At 48.6% G+C, this 27,998-nt stretch overlaps 1 protein-coding gene across 1 annotated transcript in view; it reads left to right on the forward strand.

Moving 5' to 3' along the window:
• Nucleotides 1–4,383: 4,383 nt before the first annotated feature.
• Nucleotides 4,384–27,998, forward strand: part of LOC126427962 (uncharacterized) — a 184,855-nt gene continuing 161,240 nt past the window's right edge. Inside the window, exons 1-2 of the mRNA XM_050089850.1 lie at nt 4,384–16,237; nt 27,697–27,962. Coding sequence (XP_049945807.1) covers nt 4,405–16,237; nt 27,697–27,962 — 12,099 coding nt within the window. The 5' untranslated portion in view covers nt 4,384–4,404. The remainder of the gene's footprint in view (nt 16,238–27,696; nt 27,963–27,998) is intronic.

Below are 27,998 nucleotides of genomic sequence, written 5' to 3' on the forward strand. Positions count from 1 at the left end.
AGGGGCAAAGAAAAGGCTTGCACTTAGCTGCTGACTACATCTACATCTACGTAAGCGACCTTACGGTGTGTGGCGGAGGGTAGTTTGTGGACCACTGTCACTCCCTCCTTTTCCTGTTCCCATTTCAAAAGTTCACGGGAAGAACGATTACTGGCGAGCAACCTTCTGAGATGGAATCTCTAATCTTATCATCATGGTCTTTTCACGTGATGTACATACGAGGAAGCAATATATTGGTTAACACTTTCAGGGACGTACACCCTCGTGATTTTGATAGTAAACCACACGTGTTTCAGAACGGCTCTCTTGCAACGACTGCCAGTGAAATTGGCCGCGCATCTCCGTGACGCGTTCGCGCTTACTAAAGTAACTTGTAACGAAATGCGCTGCTCTTTCTGTACCTTCTCTGTTTCCTCTATTAGTTCTGTCTCGTATGGATCTGGACTACATCTTGTGAGTATTTTTCCAGTGAGTCTCAGTCTGAGGTCTGCTCTAGCTACGATTAGTTTTAATATGTAGTTCTATGAATATGACTACTTCCAGTGATTAAACTGCACACAATAACATGCCGCATGTTTGAGGGTGGAGCGGCGGGGGAGGTAGGGGGAAGAGGAGATCGCGGATTCGCTAGACGTGACGACTGCGAAACAAATATGAATATGTGAAATGTATAGTTATTTCGGGTTCTTTTTGCAAATATCCTGTTTACTATGTAAATTTTGTATTTTGCTGTAGTTATGATTTTTTTCCGGCCTGAACAAGGTGTAAGTGTCGAAACAGCCATTGTACTTAAACCTTTCTCACGAGTGTTACTGAAATTTTGCTGTACGTGACTATTTAAGTGGGTTGATCACATAAAAATTATCGTACGAAAGGCAGACGGCAGACTGTGATTCACTGGAAAAATCTTCGGGAAATGTAGTCCGTCATCAAAACCCTGGTTCGACCAACACTTGAGTACTGATCGTCAGTCTGGGAACCGTGCCAGATTGGATTGATGCAGTAAATAGACACGACCAAAAGAGGAGCAGTGCGTTACGTTGCAGGATCATTTAGTAGACACGAAAGCGTCACATATATGATCAACCAAGTCCAGTGGCAGTTGCTGCAACAGAGGCTTCCTGTATCGCGGCGTGGTCTATTGGTGAAAGTTCCGAGAGAATACGTTCCCAGGTGACTTAACAATATATCAATTCCTCCTACGTATATCTCGCGAAAAGACCATGAAGATAAAACTAGTGAGATTGAAACCCACACCGAGGCTTTCCAGCAATCGTTCTTACCAAGAATCATTTGCGACTGGAACACGAAGGAGGGAAAGTGACAGATGGACACAAAGCACCTTCCGGCATACAGTGCGTGGTGGCTTACCGAATATGTAGATGTACTGATGGTTTGTCATCATAAGGTGAAGCTATTCTCAAGCCGAGTCTTGGTGTGAATACCACAGTGCTTCTATAGGCATTGTGAGTTTACAAGGTGGTATATGTTTCCCATCTTGCGACTTCTGAAGCGACTTAACCCAGGTAGTTGTAGAGGGACGTACAGTTTAAAGTGTACTTCAAAATATGGTACAAATTGTCACTCTGAGACTTACCGACTGAGTTACCGTCTTACAACCGACACTACTATTTGTAAAAACTGTCACACATGTGCAGGAGACATGTAATTTCAGTAAAATTCAGTACACGGATTAGGGACATGACAGCAAACAAATGATTAGGATTACACAACTATATATGCACCCTGACGGTGAGAATTCAGTACGGTTGGAAGCTGCCACGCGCTGCAATCAGAGCCTCTAGACTTCGCAGCATGGAATCAAAGAGTGCCCGCGTATGGTGTTCAGGAAAATTACATGCAGCTTATAGGTGCAATGAACAAGTTGCCTCCCAACCAGATCCCAGACATATTCAACGGGCGTTATGTCAGGCAAACGTGCGACATAGGGAAGCACTTGTACCCGTAATTCATCAAAAAGATTTGCATATTCGTTGCCACATGTGGCCAGGCATTATTCTGCTGAAATATGGCATATGGAGCTGCCTGCAGGAGGGGCAATACATTCAGCTCCAACTCCCCTCCCTCTGCCGCCCTATTGACGAGGTGGCTGTTCAGATTACCCTCAATATATAGCAGGCTAGACCGGTGGTTACAGTGAATCGCTATAAAACTTATAATAGCCAATGCACCAACAAGGCGGAAAATAAATACACTACTGGCCATTAAAATTGCTACACCAAGGAGAAATGCAGATGATAAATGGGTATTCATTGGACAAATATATTATACTAGAACTGATATGTGATTACATTTTCATGCAATTTGGGTGCACAGATCCTGAGAAATCAGTACCCAGAACAACCACTTCTGGCCGTAATAACGGTCTCGATACGCCTGGGCATTGAGCCAAACAGAGCTCGGATGGCGTGTACAGGTACAGCTGCCCATGCAGCTTCAACACGATACGACAGTTCACCAAGAGTAGTGCCTGGCGTATTATGACGAGCCAGTTGCTCGGCCACCATTGACCAGATGTTTTCAGTAGGTGAGAAATCTGGAGAATGTGCTAGCCAGAGCAGCAGTCGAACATTTTCTGTATCCAGAAAGGCCCGTACACGACCTGCAGCATGCGGTCGTGCATTATACTGCTGAAATGTAAGGTTTCGCAGGGATCGAATGAAGTGTAGAGCCGCGGGTCGTAACACATCTGAAATGTAACGTCCACTGTTCAAAGTGCCGTCAATGCGAAAGAGAGGTGACCGAAACGTGTAACCAATGGCACCCCATACCATCACGCGGGGTGATACGCCAGTATGGCGATGACGAATACACGCTTCCAATGTGCGTTCACCACGATGTCGCCAAACACGGATGCAACCATTATGATGCTGTAAACAGAACCGGGATTCCTCCGGAAAAATGACGTTTTGCCATTCGTGTATCCAGGTTCGTCGTTGAGTACACCATCGCAGTCGCTCCTGTCTCTAATGCAGCGTCAAGGGTAACCGCAGCCACGGTATCCGAGATGATAGTTCGTGCTGCTGCAAACGTCGTCGAACTGTTCGTGCAGATGGTTGTCGTCTTGCAAACGTCCCCATCTGTTGACGCAGGGATCGAGACATGGCTGCACGATCCGTTACAACCATGCGGATAAGATGCCCGTCTCTCGACTGCTAGTGATACGAGGCCGTTGGGATCCAGTACGGCGTTCCGTGTTACCCTCCTGAACCCACCGATTCCATAATCTGGTAACAGTCATTGGATCTCGACCTTTATAAAAGTCGGAAACGTGATGGTACGCATTTCTCCTCCTTACACGAGGCATCACAACAACGTTTCAGCAGGCAACGCCGGTCAACTGCTGTTTGTATATGAGAAATCGGTTGGAAACTTACCTCATGTCAGCACGTTGTAGGTGTCGTCACAGGCGTCAACCTTGTATGAATGCTCTGGAAAGCTAATCATTTGCATATCACAGCATGTTCTTGCTGTCGGTTAAATTTCGCGTCTGTAGCACGTCATCTTCGTGGTGTAGCAATTTTAATGTGGTGTAGCAATTTTAATGGCCAGTAGTGTAGTAATTCTCAAGAACTTTTGTAAAGTTTGGAGGATAGGAGAGGTACTGGTTGAAATCAGGTAGTGACGGCGGGTTATTAGTTGTGTCTGGATACCTTAGTCAGTAACAGCATTGTATTTTAACTAAAGTTCAGTCGTGATCACAACACTTATGTCTCAATAACATAGGTGACCGGTTTCGGTTATATTTATTTAACCATCTTCAGTCCCATGGCTTCCTTGGAGGATGGTAGGCAGAGCTCTCATCAGCTGCTGACTTTGTAGCAACTGAGGAGAGCTCCGCCTACCATCCTCCAAGGAAGCCATGGGTCTGAAGATGGTTATATAAATATAACCGAAACCGGTCACCTATGTTATTGAGACATAAATGCTGTGATCAAGACTGAACTTTAGTTAAAATATAATAATCTATTGATCGCTGTATTCCAAAAATGTTTACCAAAAAAGTAAGAGCAGTGGCTGCAAAAGGTATAGGTTTCAGGTTCGAGTTCCGGTCTGCGCAGTACAGGTCTGTATGTAGTGTAACACCAGGGAAGCAGCTCCCCTGTGGCCACTGCAGTCACTGCCAGACGTACCCTTGCACTCACTGTTCCCTGGTTCCCGCTCTTGGCACTCTGTCTCCCCCACTCCTCGGCCACGTCTGCCCATCTAACCCCTGGGCCTGCTGGTCGCGCCGCAGCGGCCGACGTGGTGCTGGCCGCGGCGACGTTCGTCCGCGAGGGCACCACCACGGAGTTCGCAACGGGCCGCGTGGGGCGCGGCAGGGCGCAGGTCGTGGCCACGACCAGCTCGCGGGTGTCCTTCGACCGGCCCACCAAGCCACTGATGCTCGTCTTCCCCACGACGGTGCTGCCCCCGCCCCCGCAGCTGCAGCTGGCCTCCAAGGCGCCGCCTTCGGTGGTGGCAGCCACACCCATCCTGGGACCCTACGAGCCGCCCCCGGACCCTCGCCGGGTCTCCACTGTTGGCGTCCTGGACAGGTACCGCCTCTCCAGTGAGGCTGTCAAAGACCGTGGCGGTGCGGACTTCTTGCTTCTAGACAGCGACGACGACCGCCCGGCGGCCGACTTTGGTGGAGCCCAGCTGTCGGAGAATCTCATCAACCGGTCCACGGAGCGCCTGTGGGTGAAGGACGTAGATGCCGGTGACCCGTTCCGCAAGAGGGACACTGACCGGCAGCAGCCTGACGGTCAGCAGCTGGAGGGTCATCAGCTGGAGCGTCAGCAGAGGGACGAGACCGCCACGACAATCCGTCCCGACAAGGTCGTCACCGTCCGGCCCATCAACGACCTGCCGACCTTCACCGTACGGCACGACTTCTCCCCCAGTGGCTTTTCCCAGTCGGGTGACGAGGGCGACGACCTAGGCAGTCCAGATTACGGTGATGCTCCTCCTCCCCAGCAGCCCAAGAAGGACTACCTGTCCAGCTTCAGATCCGGGAAGGCCATCTTCAGGGGCGGCAGACCCGACCCGCCGCGCCTCAGCAAGCTGCGCGAGACGGTCACCTACACTGGATTTGCTGACTTCACCACCACCATTGGTGACACTGTTGTTGTCTTCACACCCAGCACTGCCAAGAAGCAGCCACCAGCACAGCCGACACGGGCAGTGACCAGTGCTGCAGGCGACGCTACAGTTTTCCAACCGGGCGTCGTCACAAAAGTAAAAACGTTCTTGTCGCATACACCCGGAATGGTAACTCGCACTGTTACTGGCCACTCCATCACGACACACACGACACTGCCCACTATGGTGGTGCTGCCGGAGACGTTTGCCAGTAGGCGTCAGAAAGCGCAGCATCAAGACGTCGCATCGTCAGTGTATGTAGTCGAAGCTGCCCCACCAGAACCGCCAACCACACCGCCACCTCCGACCACAAACCCTCCACCTACAGTGCCCAAGGAAACTGACCCGCCACCGAGGGAAACGACACCCCCGCCGCCAACTCAGGAAACGACACCAGATGAGGGTGCCAAATTGGAGGTGCTTTCCCGTGAACAGGACATATTTGACTCTCCACCGACCTCCACGTACCTGGATGATGACGTAGCCGTGCAAGTGCCAGTAACGAGTGTCGTGATCGACTATGAAGACTATGACCAGTCGTCTTCTGCTGCACCAGAAGTGATACAGCCATCTTTGACAGAGGTCCAGGTGGCGACAGTAACGTCTGTTGTTGATGGGGCCATCGAACCGTCATCCGTGCTAGATGATGGAACTGACGACTTGATAGAACCGTCACCTGTCGTCGTCGAAACACCAGAACTCCAGCTGCATGCAACGGAAGTGATCACAGAAGCACCAATACCAGGAAGCAACGAGGAGGAACAGGAAGGAGAACAAGAAGTGCACTCTACAGTAGAATTAGAGGTGACTTCTACAGCACCACTAACATCTTATCGCACGGCGATGACCCAGTTATTTGATCACGGTGATGAGGAATACCCACTCGGTCTAATAAAAGCTATTGCAGGCACTGAGGTCATCAATGACACAACTACCCTCTTCACTTCTCTGATTCACGGCAGCTCCGTCGACGGTCACTATGCACAAATTATCTATTCGGCCTCGAGTATATTTTATTATGAAGGAGACACAAAAGTTATCGTGCCAACGGAGAGTGCAATAGCACCGACGTCCACAGTTGACCTGGAGACTACTCACACAGCAGCCTCCCAGCCACCATCTTCGGAGGGATCTCAGGAACAGGAGGGTGAGGAAGAGGTCACTACATCGCCTGCGACAATCCCTGCAGAGCAGCCAGGCCTCACTACTGACACAGACGGTGTGACAACTGTCGAAGATGGCGACGGCACACTCAGTACCCTACCACAAGAATCCACCACTTTGCCAGAGGGAGACTTGTCGAATGAGGTGGAGACTGGTCGTAAGACAAGTGGCAGTGTTGAGGACCAAAATATTGTTGAAGGCAGTGCTGCAAAGGAAACTCCTGGAACTACTGTCGCACAAGTGACCACACCGAAAACAGACGTCGAACCATCACCGACAGAACCAAGTCCCGCTAAGGATGCCGGTGTCGGACAAGAGGAAGGAACACCTGCCAGTCAGCTGCAGGATGGAGTGACACCCACACTGATTACACAGATTGTTGCTAGTACAATCTATGAGACATTCACGCATCTGACTGCCTTCTTCATTCCTGTCGACGGTGGCACTTCGACATCGATCAAAACAAGAGAAGTGGTGACATCACAGGTCATACTAGCCACGCAAGTGGTGCCAGTCGCTGTAGCAAATATTCAATCCACTGCCCTTCCAGAAGCTCCTGCTGCCGTCACCACTCCACCAGAGACAGTACACCAGCAACCGACTCCACCGCCACCTCAAGTCTCGGTAACACCCGAAATCACAGATGGAAGCGACAAAGAGCAGGAAACCCATGCTGCGACTGAACCGTCAACTGCTGCAACGCCAGAAAATCCGCCAGCCGTCGTCCTACAACCGACCACAGTTGCTTCGCCACCGGCAGGCGAAGACGAAGGAGAGGAGGAGGGTGAACTGGAGCTGCTTGTCAAGTCTGTGTTTACTACCTACACATACCTAACGACCTATTTCCAGGATAGCACGACCACCGTTGCGAGCAACATTGAAGTGGTGACTAATGTGGTGACGGAAACGGTGGACAAGGACTACTTCCGCCGTGTGACAGATCCTGCTGTTGCTGGGCTTTTAGCACGTACCGATAACATTGTAGAGCCGACGCCAGAGGTGGCACCCACCAGCGTCGGCATCGGACGTCCGACCACCAAGTTCTTCCCAGATGAGGAACTCTTCTCAGCTGTTGTGGACTCGGTAGATATCGAGCGCGAGATGGCCACAGAAGCAACGCCTGCCCTGGACCAGGATGTCATTAAGACCTTCTACACGACGTACACATACTTCACCACCATCTTCGTAGATGGTGAAACGACAGTGAGCAGCCGCACAGAGGTCTACACCAATATCGTAACACCGACAGCACTGTTGGAAGCAACACCAACTCTAAGTGCTGCCCAAGACATTCGCCCGACCAGTCAGTTGTCGCAGGTGGAGGAAGACGACTTGGACAATCCTCTGAAGAACCAGCCACTTCTAAAGAACGCTCCCCGTCGTCAGTACCTCTACAGCAGCACCATAACGCGTGAGCACAGCCAGCCGCGGTCGTCGCTGAATGAAGTTGACAGTGAGGGCACCACGGCTACACCGGCAAATGACTTCTTCGATGACATTGAGAACAGCATTATAGTGCCTGCCAAGAGCAAGCTGGGAGTTGCTGTTGGAACTAAGAACGTGTATGCCACCATCACAAGACCACCTGCAATACTGGCCACCTCAGAGCCGGAGCTCACATCATCCGTGGTGGAGACAATGATCAGCAGCTCCAGTGGAGAGCGCACAATCATCGCCCCTCCAGAACGCCACAATGCATTGCCTTTCCTGCCAGCACTGGACGACCAGGTCAGTTCAGAGAGCAATACCGAATCTTTAGAGCCGTCTCCAACGCTGCTCCTACAGACTAGCTATACAACATATACCTACTTCACAACCATATACAAGGGAACTTCCACGGATGTGAAGAGCCGTTTGGAGACGGTCACAAATGTCGTCACTGAGACTCTGACGCCGCAAAGGACTGCTCTGCTCACTGACGACCTTGTCCCCACTGAGGACGATCCTTCCTTGCCTACGACCTACTTCACCACATTCACCTATTGGACGACACTTTTCAAAGATGGCACTTCCACGGTGACCAGTCGCGAGGAGACTGTATCTGAGGTAGTAACGCCGACAGTGTCGTCCTCTACAGAGACCAAAGCTGAGATCGTCCCCACTACTACACCAAAGGACATCGATCCTTTAGCTACATCAGTTGTCGCCGTCATTAATCCTAGTGAGGTCATCTATGAGCCTACTACGTACTTCACCACTTTCACGTTCCTGACGACGTCGTATATTGGCAACAGCACTATTGTCAACAGCAGGCTGCAGACTGTAACAGAGGTTGTGAACGGTACGGTAGCTGCAGATGAAGCAGCAGCTGTATTGGCGGGGAGGGCTGTGGCGACGTCGGCCAAAGCACAAGAACTGGGGGAAGGTGTGCCAACAGTTAAACCAGTGGTATCAGCATCAGTTGTGGACACTACTCCGACACCAGCAGCAAAGGAAGCTACATCAGCCCCAACAAAAGTGGAGCTGCCAACGGGATTCCTTTCCACTGTTGTCAGTAGCATAGTTGATGAGGCCGGAACCACCACACTCTTCTCGACTGATGTCTCCGGAACCTACATTGATGGCCTGTATGCCCAGATACTAGAGAGGAAAACTCGTATCATACCACCTGCTCCAGTTTCAGTACCAGTGGAGCCTACTCCGACACCAAAACTGCCAGTGGGGGTGGTTTCCCTCAACAAGGGCCGAATTGTCGATGCTGATGGCGTCAGCACTACGTTCTTCACCACAGAAGCCATTGGCACGTACATCAATGGGCAGTACTCACAGATAGTGGAGAGCACATCCTCCATAAAGGTGAATGAAGAACGTCAAAGTGCTCTACATCTGGCTCTAGCACCTTCTCCAACAGTGGAGATTGCTGGCAAGACATACAGGACAGGGCTGGTGCGACTGATTGATGGCACAATGGCCAAAGATGGTACGACAACATTCTACGAGTCCAAAGTCTCAGGTACATTGGTGGGTGGAAGGTATGCGCAAGTAATTGAAAGCACATCGTCTTTCAAAGTGGATGTTCCAAGCACAACAGCACCACCTGTAGCTGTAGTTGCTCCGACAGCAGTGAGCGGCGTCCCTGTGGTGGCTCCAACCGCAGCAGTTGTGACAACTACAGCGCCAACACCAGCTGTGGTCGAGAGCTCTCTGGGCAGTGATGAAACGTCAACGTCGACGACACCACAGACGTCTTCAGAGCAGCAGGATGACGATAGCAGTGAGAATGAGTCAGACAACGATGGCGCCAAGTTCTTGCTTGGTAAAGGGTCAGGTTCAGGCCGCAACAGGACACGCCTAACATACCAGTCTAAGAAGAATACTTTCACACCATCAATTCGCCCTTTTGGCACGCAAGGAGCTACGCGACCACCATATAGGCCTCAGAACAAGCGACCAGCCACAGTGACACGGACTGTTGTAACTCCAACCATCACAGCAACGCCTGCAGCCGTGGGTAAGGCTGCCGCCACTGGAAGGTTCTCTGGAAGCCGAAGAGGAGGCTTAGCATCGTCGTCAGCCGCTAACGAGATTCGTCCATCTGCCAGTAGTGGACGCCGTTTCTCTAGACCAAGAGGCTCGTCTCCTGTGCCTGGAGGGCAATCTTCTGCGTTCCCCACTGGAGGCAGAGGACGGAGCTCTACACGAGCTGGGGCCATTAGCCCAACAGCAGTTGGAGGCCCTCAAGGATCGAGTCGCAGAGGATTATACTTCAGAGGCTCAAGTGCTGCACCTGGACGCTCATCTTCAGCTGGATACTTTGGAAGCTCCTCGAGGTACAGGGGCCGCGTCAATCCGACCTCGACAATCTCTCGCGGTGGTGCGACAGCCAACTATTTCCCAGCGACGACACCTACCGACGAGACTCTAGAGACTGACGACTTTATCACCACACTCGTCACTGAGGAGACACCACAGTTTACAGACAATGATGGCCAGTACGAGACACAACCACTTCCTTCAACGACAGAGTCTGCGCGCCGGAACCCGCTACTGAATCGCCTGAGGCGCCCTCCACTGGTGAGGGCGAGCACCACCACAACACCCAGATCGCAGACATCACTGACAACTCCTTCCAGAGGAAGTTCGACTACACGTAGGACGTCAAATAGACCAGTAGGCTCCGCAGCATCCACTACCACCAGTAGGCCGAGGGCACGGTTACCTCTGAGATACCAGCCAGCTGTCAACAGACCACGCCCAGGAAACAGTTTGTTCCCTCCACGCAGCCTGTTCAAGCGTCCAGGTCAGGAAGAGGAGCCCCAGCAGCAAGAAGAGCAGAACAATGAGGATGAGGCGCAAGACGAGCCGCAGGATGAAGAAGACATCCAAGAGGAGGATGTAGAGGATGAAGACGAGCTGAGAGACAATGATTATGAAGGAAGCGAGCATAAGGAGTCAAAAAAGGCAGCACCACCACGCAGCAAAGGAGTCCCATACAAACCAGTGCAGATCAGACCGTTCAGCTTCAGGAGACGTACGAAGCGCCAGGTGGACAAGCCGAGTGGAGCCACACGGACGTATTCGTCGAGGTTCAGAAGACCTGGTGCCAGGGTGGCACAGGCACAAGCACCACCCGAAGAACCGGCAACTCCGGAGCCACCTCCACCACCACCTCCACCACAGCAAAAGAGCAAATCGAGCGGCCGGTACTCGGGCCGAGGACGGACACAGAACCAGCAGCAACAGCAACCGACACCACAGGGGCGGATCAAGCCTTCGCCGTCATCTGCCACCTCGGGTAGAGCGCAATTTACCTTGAGGGAGAAGGACACAAGTAGTGGTACCTCTCGCTATCGGCGGCCACAGAATACAGAGACAGCCACCGCCACAAGTGACAGACGGACCAACAAGAGTGGCAGGAGGAGAGGAGGCAACAGCAGGAGTGACGAGACGACTTCGTCCGTCCCTTCGAGGCCGAAACCGCCGAGGCTGCGCACCACCAGCAACTCCAACAGCAAACAGACAGACACCAGCTTCTCGTCTCAACGTGCCACCCGCCGGAACAACGGCAACACGAACACGAGCCCGAGGCGCAACAGTGGCAGCAGCAGGACGCGATTCAGCAAGGAGCCCGAACTGGACAAGTTCACGTTCTCACTGCCGACCTTCGATGGCACCATCACAGTCACTCATCACATACCAGAGGAAGCCACCATACCTGTGATTAACGGTAAGAATACTGAATACCGAAATGTGCTGACAGCGCGACACAGCACTGAGGTGCTATCGCCAAACCAGTATGTCACGTCCACAGTCAAAGACGGTGGCACAATCTTGTTCTTGACGAGTGAAGTAACGGCAGCAGTGGCCGGAGGAGCTACAGAGATAACACAGTTCTACTTGCGCGAGACGCCAACGACGAGCGTGATATTTACGCCCACCACAATCCGTGGCCGCCTCACATCTTACTCGCACATCATTCCGAGCACAGTGTACGACGTCGAGTCGACAGTAAGCACCATACAGCCTGCCATAGCCGCCAATGCACCGTTGGCCAATCTGTTACTCTCACAACTTCTGCTCGGTAATCTCGGAGGTGGTCTTCCGGGAGGCCTCAACCCTCTTCTGGCCCTGCAGAACCAACCACCGGCACCTCCACCCACTCCTACAACCGAATTTAAGACGCGCACCAGCACGTACGTCACCACTCTGACCACTGGAAAATCGACAGTCCTGCCAATAACTCTGCGAGGCAAGAAAATTTACACGACTATTGTGGACCAGTCAGAAGAAGTCATCACAGCCACTGAATTCTTTACTGACACAGTGGTGGTGACACCGACACCCACTGCTGTCAACAACCAACTGAACTCACTCCTCCTCCCAGCATTGCTGCAGGCTCAACTTTTAGGGCCCACAGGACCCATGCAGAGTCCTCCTCAGCCAAACATACTGGCGTCTCTGGGACAACCAGATTTCTTGCCCACTGGAAAAGGACTCCTCTTCCAAGAGCCAGACAATGCTGAAGTGCCACTCGAGCAGGTGCAGCCTTCCGAGCAACGAGGCAGGAATTCGAGGCGCCGACAACAGCAGCAGCAGCGACCTGACGACGCTGATCGTCTAGCGCGAGAATCAGAGGCAGACGAGACAGTACCAGATGATGATGATGTCCAACAGCAGGGGTCCCAGGGCCGCGACGACGAGGTAGTCCGCACGTGGAAACCTCCAAGGAAGAAAACGCGGAACGGAAACAATAACAGACCTCCAGACCCAGCACCTCCAGTGGAGACGAGCGTTGTAACACTGTACGTCTCTGGACGACGACCAGGCGAGTTTAGCACAGTGGTATCTACGGTAACTGGAGACAGCAGCATCAGGAAGCGTGAGATCCGCTTTGTACCAAAGTTGGAGCCATCGAGGCTGCCACAGATTGGCAGCTCTTTTGGTAATGACGACGAAGAGCAAGATGTCCCAACACACAAGCTAAACTATTTGGACAACTATGTCATGTCGGCGATGGGAGATGTTGGTGTACTGGAAAGCAGCGAGGTGGAGACTCAGAGCTTAGAGAGCATAGTAGGTGACGTTAGCAAATACGTTTCTAGTGGGCTTACCACAACGATATCGAGGAGATCTGGACACACTACGAGACCTCTAATGAATACTAGAAAAGCAGCAGTTGAGGAGTCGTCTTCCTCTGTGAACAACAACAACGCTACCGGTCATTTTTTATCCGAAGGCCCCGCTGAGTCTGCCCCACTCAAGCGGAAGGTCGTAGGTGATTACATCAGGGGCAAAGACAACAATGGTGACGACGAAAGCGAAATCATTTCAGAAACTGAAATTGCCGCAGATGACACTGCAGTAATGTTTCTACCGTCAGCATCTCAGTCCGGTCAAATTCTCTCACGGCACAAGAGGAGTCCGGATGTGTTTGACGATGCACAGGACGAGCCGACGACGAGAAGGCCGGGCCACCGAGGTAGGACCAGAGTAGTGCGTCTGCGCCGGCCTCTTAACAGACCGTCAGCTAACGACGATCTCCAGAACGTCACTCGTAAGAGAGGAGAGGTCCTACACCTGTCAGAGGCACAGCAGACTGACCACGTGACTGAGATGAACCTCGCGACACCAGCCGTCAAGCACAAGCATAAGTACATAAACCTAGGTGATTACGGCTTGCGGACAATTAAGATAATACGGAAACCTTCGAATGACAGTGGCACGGAACCGCAGAGGAAGCGAGTTATTGTAGCGAGGAGAAAGAAACCTGGACGCTCATTTGAAGACGACGACGATCCTCCAGTGCAGGGGAGACCAGCCGTAGTAAGAGCTCGTTATGTGGAAGCACTGAGACATCTGTCTGAAGATAATGATGAGGAGGAGGAGGAGGAGGAGGTCTCTACACCAGTAGCTCCAGTCCTGGAAGCGACCATCAGCCGTGACATAAAGCCGACTAAATCGTCAGCCAGACGGAGGATCATAGTGACGAAAAAGCGTCCAGTGTCCACACGTCAGAAGACAGACTCTCCAGTTACCACCACTGCAGCTGAGTTCGAACGCCCAAAATCTGCAGTCACTGCAGCGGCAGGACCGACACTGATGTCAAGCCAGAGGAGGAGGATCGTTGTCACTCGGAGGAGACCAGTGCTTCACAAGGACACTGAGATCCCAATCAGGCCAACTAGTATTGTGATTTCGACTCAGGGCACCAAAGCTGTCACGTATTCGACGTTATCAAGGGAGAATAAAGTAACATCTAGCGAAAACGGCGTTTCTACGAGCAGTTACCCATCATCAGACATTGAAGAAGATGACGATTCAGAAGAAGAGAGAGATGACGAGGAGGAGGAGGACGACCAGGATGAAGAAGAGGAGGAGGACTACGGCGAAGTGATTCAGTCATCCAGAGAGAGGCAACCATCCAAAGGAAGCAATGGAAGAGACGTATCTACGACGCCAAAGAGTGTACCTTCACTGAAACCACAGACTGCACTATTGCCGAGAGATTCTTTGAAACCATATCAGTATGGCAGAACTACCACTACTGGTGCCATCAGCACGTTTGGTGAGCCAACCGACAGACCAACGAGCATAATCTCTGCAAAACCGCAGGCAGTGTCGTATATACGAGATATTTTCAAGTTTAGCCAGTATGGTAGGACCACTACTGAAAACCTCATTAACAGGGTAAGTGAGTTTACAACGAATATTAACAGCATCACGTCAACAGAAGGTGAAGAGGAACCTCACGTGAAGACGACTCCGAATTTCAATGGACGTTTCTTACCGACGCAGAGTACCAAGGGCACTACGGGGGACAGCTCGAAGGAATTGTTTGGCTCCAGTGACAGGCCTTCCACAGAGAGGTATTCGACATCAAAAACTTCGTCAGAGGAGGAGGATGAGGCAGAAGATCAACAGTCCGGTCAAAATAAATCAGAAGAGTACGATGAGGAGGAACAAGAAGATGTATCGAAAGAAAATGAAGGTGAAAGAGAGGGAGAAAGTGTACCAGTCAGTCAAGAGGAAGCCAGTTCTGAAGCACCACCCAGCCTAGAGAGTGTGGAAGAGGTGAAAGCACCATCGAGCTCAGAGGAGATTGTGACCAAGCCATCAGCCAGAGGATCGACTGTCGAGGAAAGGACGACAGCTCAGAGTCGTGACTCCCTCCTCACCACTGAAGAGTCAGTCCACACCATCAGTTTCGTGGCGACATCTCCACTCTCATCTCCAATCGACGAGTTAGGTCTCACCACACAGTATAATGAGATCGATACAGGTTCACCCGTCAACGATCCAGATGTCCGTGCCCATCAGGTTGAGTCTAACGGGTCGACTCCCTCTGATGTTAGGGAGGAAATTTTAGGAGTTACATCAACTGCTCCCCAGACCAGCTCCACAGCAGAGGCCTCATCTGAGAAACCTCCAGATCTTGTAGAGGCTAGCACAGAAACTTCGAGTCTACGTCCTGACGAAGGCAGTCAGAATATATCGTCAGAGGAAGATACAGCTGCAACAACGTCGACGACGACGACAACCACAACGCCGCTGCCTGACGACGTCCTGGTCAGTCCCGAAGGTGAAAGTGATGGTAACGGTACCATCACAACAATAGAGACGCCAACCACCACGGAGAGCAGTACTTTTGACGGACCGCGCTTCATACGTCCGACACGTTTCAGCATCACGCGACGCCCAACTAAGACGCGTCTCGGCTTTCCTGGTCAACGTCGCCGGACTTCGACCACTGCTAAAGGTGTGGCGCCGACCGCCACCAAGAGCAGGTCCCAGGAGGGAGCCACTGCACGAACGACCAGACCACCTTCCACAGGCTACCGTTACAGAAAGACATCACCCACCAAGAGTTCTTTCGGCCGAGCTGCAACTACTAGAGCTAGACCAAGGTTTGGCATCACTTCTGTTGTCCCAACTAGCACTGCCGATCTGGAATTGGAACCTACTATCCTGGCGGAAGTACTGCAGGGCTCGAGCGAAGTGTCGGATGGAGACCGAGCTGTGGTTCCAACTGCAGTGACCGAAGTGGGTCCGACAGTTGTCAGCGGAGACTTGGTACGAGAGACCACGGCAGATGTGCGACCAGAGATTTCGTCCCAGTTGGACGGGGTGATCGCACCTACAGAGGTGCTGCCGCGAGGAGAAGAGATCGCAAAAGAAACACCGGCAACGGTCAGCGCTTCTGGGGCTGATCAGTTGAACAGTGCTGTGCTGGTGACCTATGACGGAGGGGCGGAGATCTTGACGAAGCTGGGTGTCGGAGCCTCTGCTACAGTGGATCACGGTGATGCCCACGTGGTGACCGCTACACCACTACTGCCGGTGCAGCCCATCACCACCGTGGTGACTAGCACGCGGCTTCGCACGTACACGTTCATCGTGACGCGAGTCGCCGGTACAGAGCAGGTGGTCACCTCCACCACTGAGGTAAAGCCTCACGTCACCACCGTCACCATCACACTGCCTCCTGCTGGTGAGTACCTGCTACATCCAGTGTAAGATGAGATAATAATATTTTGTCTACAGAGTGTATCACGATAGCTGTTAACCTTAAATATGTCTGGAACTGTTCAGTTTATCGTATAATGCTGTCATCCACTTCTTTGGTGACGAATATTTTTGCGGTTTAGGCAATTTTATGCTAACCGTTTCGTCTTCTGCTGGGAGTGATATCATCAGCAACAATATATATTTAAATTAATATAGGAAGTTTAACAAAAAACTATTATTATGGCTGCTGACGATAATTTCGTTCAGTAGTATTTAAGATATTAGATAGAAAATTGGGCCTAAAATCATTGTACACCGATAAAAATGGGTTTACTCCTTGGAATAGTTTGTTTTTACATTTACATTGATTTTCTAAATCTACCCATGATTTTACTTTACCAATTTCCGCACTGGTTTCAGGTTTACAATATGTTACGAACTTAAATGCATTACGCCTACTATATTTTCTCCAAGGTACACCAGACGATTTATCCGGCTTCAGGCTAAAGCGCCCGAACTTATTAGTACATGCTAATCTAACCTTTTCTAACGCTCCCTGATCTTCAAATATTTTTTTGTTGCTCTATCATCTAGTGTTAATCGCTCAACCCTTACATTAATTCTATATACATATGTTACAATTTTATTAATTATTACAGCATCGTATTTGTTAGCAAAGAATTTAAATTCATCTGTAATATCATAGTGCTTAAGACTACTAAAATTATGCGCATTTTCATCATATTTGTCAGCGGACCCCATCTTTCCATATTCAAATCTGACAGCATCAGCTTGAGTATATTCGGTGCGCCACTTGCACATTCGACCAAAATACGGCCTAGTCAGAAGAACACGACGGCGTATCCAACGCCTCGAACGTCTACAGAGTGTATCACGATAGCTGTTAACCTTAAATATGTCTGGAACTGTTCAGTTTATCGTATAATGCTGTCATCCACTTCTTTGGTGACGAATATTTTTGCGGTTTAGGCAATTTTATGCTAACCGTTTCGTCTTCTGCTGGGAGTGATATCATCAGCAACAATATATGTTTAAATTAATATAGGAAGTTTAAGAAAAAACTATTATTATGGCTGCTGACGATAATTTCGTTCAGTAGTATTTAAGATATTAGATAGAAAATTGGGCCTAAAATCATTGATTAAAACCCAGAAGCCATACGTCGCCAAGAATGCATTGAAATAATATCTTCAACATTTCGCGGCCCTGTCAGCAACTGTATAAATATTAATTTTAATAATCAACAACCACAGTTGCACCGTTTACCTAGAATTTACCTAGGTTTCAGTCGGAATAACCCAACCTTCTCCACAAAACAGCAACTATCGTTTGTCCATAGTGGACAGCGCCAAGCTAAAACTACAAATCCATCAATTATCGTCTGACTGTAAAACTTACCTGGAACTTCCTCGACCCCACTTCGCGACCGCGATGCGGCAGCCACGAGTGCTGTACTGGAACTCCAGTTCCAGATAAGTTTTACAGTCTGACGATAATTGATGGATTATAGTATTAGCTTGACCATGTCCACCATGGACAAACGGTACTGAAACCTAGGTAAATTCTAGGTAAGCGGTGCAACTGAAGCTGTTGATTAATAAAATTAGCATTGAAATAAGGTTTTCAAGAAGTTCTTTTACTTCAAAGGGGCAAATATTTCGCCGTTTGGTTAGTGTAATATTAATCCAGTAATGCCAAAAACTTTAATATCGAATGTATACAATGCTGTCCGAGCCAAGTAAACATCTTGCAAAGTAAACACTTGAGCTTGTGACCTCATTCACCATCTGCTTCGGCAGCTTCTGTCGATGAAGATGACGAAAATCGAAAGCTCGGGTTTAAACGCAAGACATGTTGTGACTTGACCACTGAGAACATTTTAAGCGTGGGTGTCACCTCTAGTATCCCCAGTCATGTAATCAAGAATGTTTGGTTCACTGATTTTGCACCACTAGTGAGGACTCAAATTTATTTGTAAATTTCCTTGATTTCCTTGCTTCTGGTTCAGAGTTAAATAAAACTTTCTAAATGGCCACATCGTCTCGTTTGACTGTTAAAATTGCTTTCTTATAAAATCCATGACTGCAGTTTCAGCCTCTAGCCATTTTGAAATGGAACACAGCAAAAAATTCGGTCCTCGGAATGTGGTTGGTTGACTGGTCTGGAGATTAAAGGGACTAAATTACAAGCTTGTCAGTCCCTTTTTCCTTAGTCACACAGGTCTCGGATTAAAACCATACCCCAAAACTCGAAACGTGTTCAATACTTTGTGAATTCTGACCTGTACGGAAGCACAAAATTTTCGCTGTGTTGGATTTGAAAATGGCTAAAGGCCGAATTTGCAATAGCATTTATCAGTAAGTAATTTTCTTAAAATGTTTATTCTGTCAACAATTGCAGTATTTATATTAAGCGACTGGTTTCAAGCCTCACAGTTTCATTTTCGTGCTTGGCCTACTGAGGCTGCGCTGAAAGCGGCTGATCTTACTAATAAACATCAAAATGACAACATGTGCTTTATAAATGTTTGCTGAGTGAATGCCACAGTCCGCGCGTGCCTCTTGCTATGAGGCACATGTGAACTATGGCATTTACTCTGCAAATATTTGTAAAGCATGTGTTGCCACTTTGTTGTTTATTAGTAAGATCAGCCGCTTTCAGTGCACCCTTAGTAGGCAAAGCACGAAAATGAAACTGTGAGGCTTGAAACCAGTCGCCTAATATACATACTGCAACTGTTGACAGAATCGTTACTAAACGCTTTAAGAAATTTAGTAAAATCGCCGGTTCCCTGTCAAAACAATGTTGGAACTTTAAAAAAATGTAATTTTAAGAGGTAAAGAGGACGATTATGTATCTTAAAAATTTCATAATCGTTTCTAATCGTGGAATTTTCTATGGGCTGTATTTTGAATATCTCGAAATAGTATTAATTTTTTTTATAACTATCAAGATACTTATGACATTATTAATTTTAGTATAAGTCACTAATTGTTTTTGCCATCTGTTTCAGCAGCAGCAGAGGTACGATTCATTTTATTTATCTTTTTTGTGTTTATTTGCCCCTGTTTCAGTTTCACGGTTTCCCCTCTTTCTCTTAACACTTCTCTTTACCATTACAGTGTCTCTGTGTATATACGGTACAGTTTTTCTCGCCTTCCTTGTCTGTTTTCTGCACTTAGTAAGCGAAAGCACCCGCTCGCGAAACAGAGAAGCGGTGCGTCTTCTTAGAGACTGTTTCTGACCTCCCCAAAACTTGACTTCCAGGCGTGCGAATGGGCACCACGCCTCCTCTGTCATCTTTTGTATATATTTCACTACAGAATTTACTCTCTGCAACTGGTGCGGTGTCTGTTAGAGGAGTCTAAATTTTTCGCGCGCAATCTCAATTTTATTTACAATTTTTTCAGAGCACTGGCAATGGAAGGAGAGATGTGATTTGTGTAGCACATAATAGGTAACTCTGTGTCAACGGTAAGTTATGAAATATAATGTATAAATTTGGAATAATTGTAAGTTCACTTCAGAGCTCTTACAGAGAGAAAATTTCCTTTGATTTTTAAAGAAAAAATGAATGTTATTTGCCACAACCACCTAAAAGACATAGCTTTTTTGGATGTAAAATTGTCCCTTTGGAAGGAACTTGGTGACAATACTAAACACGAACAACACTAATGCAGTGCATTGGCTGTTGTGTATGCCAAGAAAACTGCAGATATGTTCATTTACATACCCGCCAATGGAATAAACGTAAACGAAAATACATTGACATTCGTCCATGTCTTTTAGGTACTTCAGCTGTTTGTCAGCCGCTGTATAAATCCAGGAGGGAGAAAGACTAGATTTAACATCCCGCCGACATCGAGGTCATTAGAGACGGAGCACAAGCTCGGATTGTGTCAAGAATAGGGAAGGAAATCGCCCATGACCTTTCAAAGGAACCATCCCGGCATTCTCCTGGAGCCATTTAGGGAAATTACGGAAAAATCTGCATGGCCGGACGCGGGTTTGAGCCGGCGTCCTCTCGAACGTGGGTCTGGCGTATACATCCAGTTTAATTGGCCTGATAAGGCAACACCACCATCTTGACCTCATATTTTAAGGAAGAAAAGCCCATTTACGAGATATCAGAAGTCGATCCCTCGCGAAAATTTAGGCCATAACTCTGTCAGTACGCAATTATGACCCCTGGAAGTACAGCGTTTTAAACTTTCGCACGCACCGACTGTAGCCAGTCGCTCCACTCCGCTGTTGCCGCCTAATGCCCGAGCGGGAAATGCTCTGCAGTGAAAGAAGTGAGAGGTTTATGAAATGCTATTTTGACGTTGGTAGCCGGCAGAAGTAGTCGAGCGGTTCTAGGCGCTACAGTCTGGAACCGCGCGACCGCTACGGTCGCAGGTTCGAATCCTGCCTCGGGCATGGATGTGTGTGATGTCCTTAGGTTAGTTAGGTTTAAGTAGTTCTAAGTTCTAGGGGACTGATGACCTCAGAAGTTAAGTCCCATAGTGCTCAGAACCATTTGAACCATTTTTTTTTATGTTGGTAACATGCTTTGTTCGTTACGTCAAAGTGTGCGGTTTCTAACCTGTAGCCGGTACCAGAGGTTGTTCTCCTTTGAACATTTTCATGTTGCAGTCCCCAAATTCCGTGTAAATGAATGAAACAAATGACTATATCAATAAAAAAAACAGTGTGCTCTATTCAGTTATTAACATCGCTGTTGCGCGTTATTTTCTTTATAGGGGGCGTGTTTTTTAAGTAAGGTCCATTTTGTTGTAGACACTAGTAGTTCGCGCGCATACCGCAACAAGCGCTGGTGTCGTGTACCGGCATGCCTCGGGAACAACTGTGCTCAGTTTCGGCTCTGTAGATAACCTGTACGGTTCTGTTCTGTGCTTTCAAAATGTTTAAGGCTATCAACTCGCCCGCTCCGTGTGAAATTCGCTCAGTGGTACGGTTTTTGTCAGCAAAGAACCTTTCTGCTGCAGAAATTCATCGACAGATTTTCGAAGTGTACAGTGATACTGTTATGAGTGAAAGCAAAGTGCGTAAGTGGGTGCGAGAATTGAAAAGTGGCTGTGACAACGTCCATGATGAGGACCGCTCTGGTCGCCCTTCTTTGATTACAGACGATTTGGTGGCTTCAGATGAAGGAAGGATTCGTGAGAACAGGTGCGTCACAATAACAGGTCTCTCAAACGAATTTCCACACGTGTCGAGATCAGTGCTTTACAATATTGTTTCTGAACACCTAATGTTTAGGAAACTGTGCTCCCGTTGGGTCCCAAAACTCCTAACAGAGGACCACAAAAACCAAAGATTTGAGTGTGCAATGAAGTTCTTGACTCGTTATCACGAAGAAGGTGATGGCTTCTTGAGTCAGATCGTAACTGGAGACGAAACATGGGTTTCGCCTATCACGCCCGAATCGAAGCAACAGAGCTTGGAATGGAAACACAAACACTCGCCCGTAAAGGTGAAGGCCTAACAGACTCCGTCCCAGCGCAAAATCATGGCTTTGGTGTTTTGGGATAGGCACGGTGTTTTGTTGGTCGACTTCATGCAATGAGGAACCACTATCATCAGTGCAGAAGCATACTGCCAAACCCTGAGAAAGCTACGCAGAGCGATTCTAAACAAAAGACGCGGCATGCTGACAAAGGGAATTGTCCTTCTCCATGATAATGCAAGACCTCACACTGCAGGTCAGACTCGCGAATCATTGGACAGTTTTGGCTGGGAAGTTTTAGACCACCCGCCCTACAGTCCTGATCTTGCACCGAGCGATTACCATCTGTTCCTCCACCTCAAATAACACCTCAGTGGCAACCGTTACTATGAAGACGATGACGTGAAAATGGCAGTGAACTCTTCCTTATTGGAGCAGGCGGCAAGTTTTTATGAAGAGGGTATTTGAAAATTGGTTGAGAGGTATAATACATGTTTCAACAAACTTGGCAACGATGTCGAAAAATAGAGTGAAGTATGTACTTTCTGAAAATAATTCACTTTTTTGAAATAACCTTTTGTTGTGTACTTATGTTCAAATGGGCCTTACTTAAGAAACATGCCTCATATTTCAAAGCTGGCACTGTTACAGTAAAGTATATTTGCAGCAGATGCACTGTCCTACAACGGGACTGGCATGATTAAATTGTAAAATCTTTAACTTCAGTTCATAATAATTCGTAAGTTCATTAAGTTTATCCATTTTGATTTTAAAGCATATACACTGATAGGGAAAAAATGCAACACAAGGAAGGAATTGTGCAACGTAAACGAAAGTTGTTTGACGTGTTTCTACATCTGAAACATGATGTCTATTCTAATTTCGCGCCAGCCGTAAAAGAGCGGCATTAGTAGCGCCCCTATGAGGATGCAAAACAGGTTTGCTTACCTTTGAGACTGACGTCGCTACCTCCTCTGGTTCGCTGCCTTTCCTCCACAACTACAGCCCACTGAAACAGTCACCAGCAGAGTTCAAGCGCTAATAAAGGCGAAAGGTGGACGCCGCCCATACAATGTCACTAACAGGAGTTCAGATACTTTTCATCAGATGGTGAATAGTTGTGTCATAGCGATGTTAATAAATCAAGTACTTTAATGATTCCGATTCTTTTTTTGAATTCCTTAAGTCATCCAACTGTACAGAAAAATAAAATATTATACAGTTTAGCAGTAAACCTTAAATGCTACGCGGTGGAATCCAAAATTTTCTGGACTGGTGCTGCCATCTGGAAAGTAGGAGTAGTAGATCTTTGCACTGCTAGGTGGCGAGAGCTGCATATCTGATGAGTCAGTGTGCGGAGTGGCATTCAGCTGGGAGGACGTGATTTTCGTAATACTCTGTGTTTGGTGTGTGGCGATTTTACGATAGATCCGCGAACAGAAAAGCGCGTGTGTATCAAATTCTCTGCGAAAAGTGCTACACAGACCCTTGCAATGATCGAACAAGTGTTTGCGGGGACCCAGAGACAAAGCAACAGTCGTCCCAGTGGAAGAACCCGAAATGTCCAATACCCAAAAAAGCGAGGTAGGTGAAGAGCAAAGTGAATAGCATGTTCATAGTTTTCTTCAATACGAAGGAAATCGTGCACAAAGAATTCGTGCCACCCAACTAAACAGTGAATTCTGCGTATTACTGTGACGTTTTGCGACGGCTCCGTATAACGTGGGACGACGACGGCCCGAACTTTGGCGTCAAGGGAACTGGCTGCTGAATCACGACAATGCGCCCTGTCACATGTCTTTGCTCATCAGGACCTTTTTAGCGAAAAACAACATGGCGGTTGTACCCCACCCACCACACTCGCCAGATTTGGCACCTTGCGACTTCGCGCTATTCCCAAAACTGTAAATCAAGTTGAAAGGCCATCGGTTCGATACTCTAAAGCGGATTCAAGAAGCATCGCTGGTGGTGATAAACACCCTCAAAGAACAGGACTTCCAGAAAACGTTTGACCAGTGGCAGAAGCGCTGGGACCGCTGTGTACATGCGGATGGGACCTACTTCGACTCATACTTCATAGACTTTTAATTCCAAAACTGCTCTAAAATTTTATTTTCTGCGTATTAGTTTTCACAAAATTCTCCCTGGTACTGTTGACACCGGGGATCTATAGACCCCAAATACAGCTCTCTCGCTGGCATGTTCTCTGACTCAAGCTTGGCGCACCACTTCGTCCTCAGATAGCTCCACACTTCAATTACGGTCAGCTAGTTGACTCAGTAGGTGTCCTTTCTCACAACACCTCTCTCCAATTCCCTAAACTTCGCTAATTCATTGTGGGAAAAAAACCACGCCATGTCTAAGCCAGTCCTCTGTAGCTGGGGAAGTCGGGTATCATAAAGCTGTAGTATCCTCTGCTGAGCGAGCTGGTCCACAACTGTTGTAACTGGTCCCTAATGTCCTGAATACCGACACTGGGATGGAGTTGACATCCAATCTGGTCCCACACATGTTCTGTCGGCGACAGATCTGGAGCACTTGGTGGCTACAAGAGTATCTCAACATCACAGAGAAAAGTGTCATGAGTGGACGAGCACTGTGCTGTCGAAGAATGTCACCACTATACCATGGCATGAGAAGTAACACAGGACACAGGACACAGGATATCTGTAACTTGCTGTTGTGCTGTCCGAGTTCCCTAAGTCAGTCATACCCGACAAATACCCACACTGTGATGGCAGGAGTAACACTGCTCAGCCTCCCCAAAGTAATGGAACAACAGGACCTGTCCCACGCCGCCATACTCGCTGACGGTGGTCATCCGGAGTCAAGCACAATGGCAGTTCGTCGCTGAACACAATGCAACGCCTTCTCAGTCACAGTGTTTGTGTTGTAGTTTAACAAAAGCCTATGCGTGGCACAGTAATCGCTGAGTCCGACTCCTGCTAGACTCTGACCAATGGTTCAGGATGACTATGTTGCAAAAGCTCCATTACTTGTCCTTGGACCACAGACGCAGGTATGAAGGGGATACAATGTGTCTGGTGCACAGTACAACAATCCTCTCTTACGATGGTCAGATGTGGTCAGCCAGAACCTTGACGACTAGTATGTTGGCTCTCACGTTCGCATGGAGGCAAACATCGTGTCACTGGCACATCTGAATCCCCCACAAATCTGGATATTCAGCCAGGTGGCCAAATGGAGAAACGCAAATGAGGCCAGTTTCAAACTCTGCCAGTTGCTGATAATGCTGTCTCAAACGAGTATGTGACATCTCCGTGCCCTTCACAGTGGTCTCTCAACACCTGACGCCGCTTATGCTTCTTATGCACTGAGATGACACAAGTCCTGGGACAGCTCCTAATAAAGAGTTGGGGCTATTTTTGCCCAGCATAGTGCACCAACTCGACGTGGCATGGACTCAACAAGTCGTTGAGAGTCCCCTGCAGAAATACTGAGCCATGCTGCCTCTATAGCTGTCTATAATTGCGAAAGTGCTGCCATTTCAGTATTTTGTGCACCAACTGACCTCTCGATTATGTCCCATAAATGTTCTATAGGATTCACGTGGGGTGATCTGGCCAAACCATTTGTTCTTCAAACCCATGGTGCACAATTGTGGCCCAGTGACATGACATCATTCTTTGGGAACATGAAGTCCATGAGTGGCTGAAAATAATCTCCAAGAAGCCAAACATAACCATTTCCAGTCAATGATCGGTTCTTTCGGACCAGAAGACCCAGTCGATTCCTTATAAACATAGCCCACAATGTTATGGTGCCGCCACCAACTTGCACAGTGTTTTGTTGACAACTAAGGTCCATGAATTCGTAGGGTCTGCACCACATTCGAACCTTGCCATCTGCTCTCACCACCTGAATTCGGGTGTCATACCGAGCGAGGTGGCGCAGTGGTTAGCACACTGGACTCGCATTCGGGAGGACGACGGTTCAATCCCGTCTCCGGCCATCCTGATTTAGGTTTTCCGTGATTTCCCTAAATCGCTTCAGGCAAATGCCGGGATGGTTCCTTTGAAAGGGCACGGCCAATTTCCTTCCCCATCCTTCCCTCACCCGAGCTTGCGCTCCGTCTCTAATGACCTCGTTGTCGACGGGACGTTAAACACTAATCTCCTCCTCCTCCTCGGGTGTCATCTGACCAGGCCACGATTTTCCAGTCGTCTAGAGTTCAACCAATATCGTCACAAGCCGAGGAGAGGCATAGCAGACGATATTGTACTGTTAGCAAATGCACTCCTGTCGTCGTCTGTTGCCAGTCCTTTAACTGCCGTAACGGATACTTTCGTCATACTTCCCACATTCATTTCTGCAGTTATTGCACGCATTGTTGCTTGTCTGTTAGCACTGACACTGAAAAGTTCCCTTTGAAAAATTATAAATGACTGTGCTGGTAAACTTCTACGTTATTTGGTTTTCAAACAGCTGAGTAAAACTCAATGTAGTCAAACAGTTTTCTCTTTACTTATTCTGATCATCACTAAACTGACACAATATTTTTAGTGCAACGCAATCTGACTTTCAATAATCCCTACAAAAGAATGGCTCTGACTAACAATAACCTATACCTTTCACGAATCACTTACCTCACAAAAATCTTCGTTACTCGAACTACTGCAATACAGCGAGCGCCAATACTGCCAGAGAAAAAAAAGATTCTAACTACTGAAGGCAACCGAGCGAGGTGGCGCAGTGGCTAGCACAGTGGACTCGCATTCGGGAGGACAACGGTTCAATCTCGCGTCCGGCCGTCCTGATTTAGGTTTTCCGTGATTTTCCTAAATCGCTCCAGGCAAATGCCGGGATGGTTCCTTTGAAAGGGCACGGCTGGCTTCCTTTCCCGTCCTTCCCTAATACGATGAGACCGATGACGCTGTCTGGTCTCCTCCCCCAAACAATCCAATCCAATCCAATCCTACTAAACGCACTAACTACTGATAGGCATAGTTAGCAAATCAAAGATTTTGATAGAGAACAAACAATGTATTTACCTTAATAGTGTTCAAAAGTCATCATATATATATATATATATATATATATATATATATAATTTTTTTGCATCTAATTAAACAAATTTCCTTTTCCTGACGGACACACGTCCAGATTGTCTCTCTGCCCACATTCTCCAACTGCCCAACGCTACGCGCTGTTCACATCCAACTGCCCAACACTACACAAGCGAATATTCGAACAATGAGTCCAACCAGCCACAGACTGCACACAGCGCAGTCAGAGATTTTCATACAGAGCACTGCGTGACGTTACCAACATAAAAACCTAAACAGCCTACTTACACCTCTACGCAAACGCCGCTGCTCTCGGTCGTTAAGTGAAGGCCATCGGCAACTATGATGTCTGTGGTGAGAGGTAATCCCTGAAATTTGGTATTCTTAGCACTGTGGATCTCGTAATTCTGAATTCTCTAAAGATTTCCGAAATGGAGTGTCCCATGTGTCTAACTCAGTTGCCATTTCGTGTTCAAAATCTTAATCTCTGACGTGCGGACGCTATCGTATCGGAAACCTTTCCTCATGAAACATCTGAGTACAAATGACAGATCCGCCAGTGCACTTGTGTACGAGATACTACCTCCATCTTTAGATGTGCACATCGCTATTCCAAGAGTTTTGCCACCTCATTGTACGAGTATGTTCTAGCAGGCCTGGTTACAACACTAAACACGAACAAAAATAATGTATTGTGATGGCTGCTCTATCTGCCAGAGAGAATTTTACTCTTACCATTTACATACCCGCCGATGGTGTGTAGATGTGCGCAGTTACGTTGACATCCCGCTATGTCTTCTAGGTGCTTCTCTATGTTTGTTTTGTCGGATAACGAGAGTGGCCCATCTCACTTCCTTGGGACATGAGGATACATGTGTTTTCGAGTTACTGCGTGTACACGGCTAACGGAACCCTTGTTTGCGCTCTGCTCGCCGCCCCGTGCAGAGCTGGCCCCAACGCCGACGCCGCCGCTGCCGCCGCCCACCGCCGCCCTCGCCACCCCCGGCGAGGAGGGACGTGCCATGGTGGCTGCCGTGGCCGTGGACGAGGGCCGGCGCATCAACGTGGCGACGCGCGTCATGAGCAACGGCGTCGAGGTCATCGTGGCCGGCTCCAAGCCGCCGCCGGGCGCCGCCCCCGCGTCGCCCGCGCCGCCCACCACACTGCCGCCCACCACGCTCTCCGAGCACGTCATCCTCCGCCTGCCTGAGGTCAGTGGACGCCGTCTCGGCTATTTTTAGGATCAC

Source organism: Schistocerca serialis, chromosome 12 (assembly GCF_023864345.2).
Source record: "Schistocerca serialis cubense isolate TAMUIC-IGC-003099 chromosome 12, iqSchSeri2.2, whole genome shotgun sequence".
Lineage (NCBI taxonomy): Eukaryota > Metazoa > Arthropoda > Insecta > Orthoptera > Acrididae > Schistocerca > Schistocerca serialis.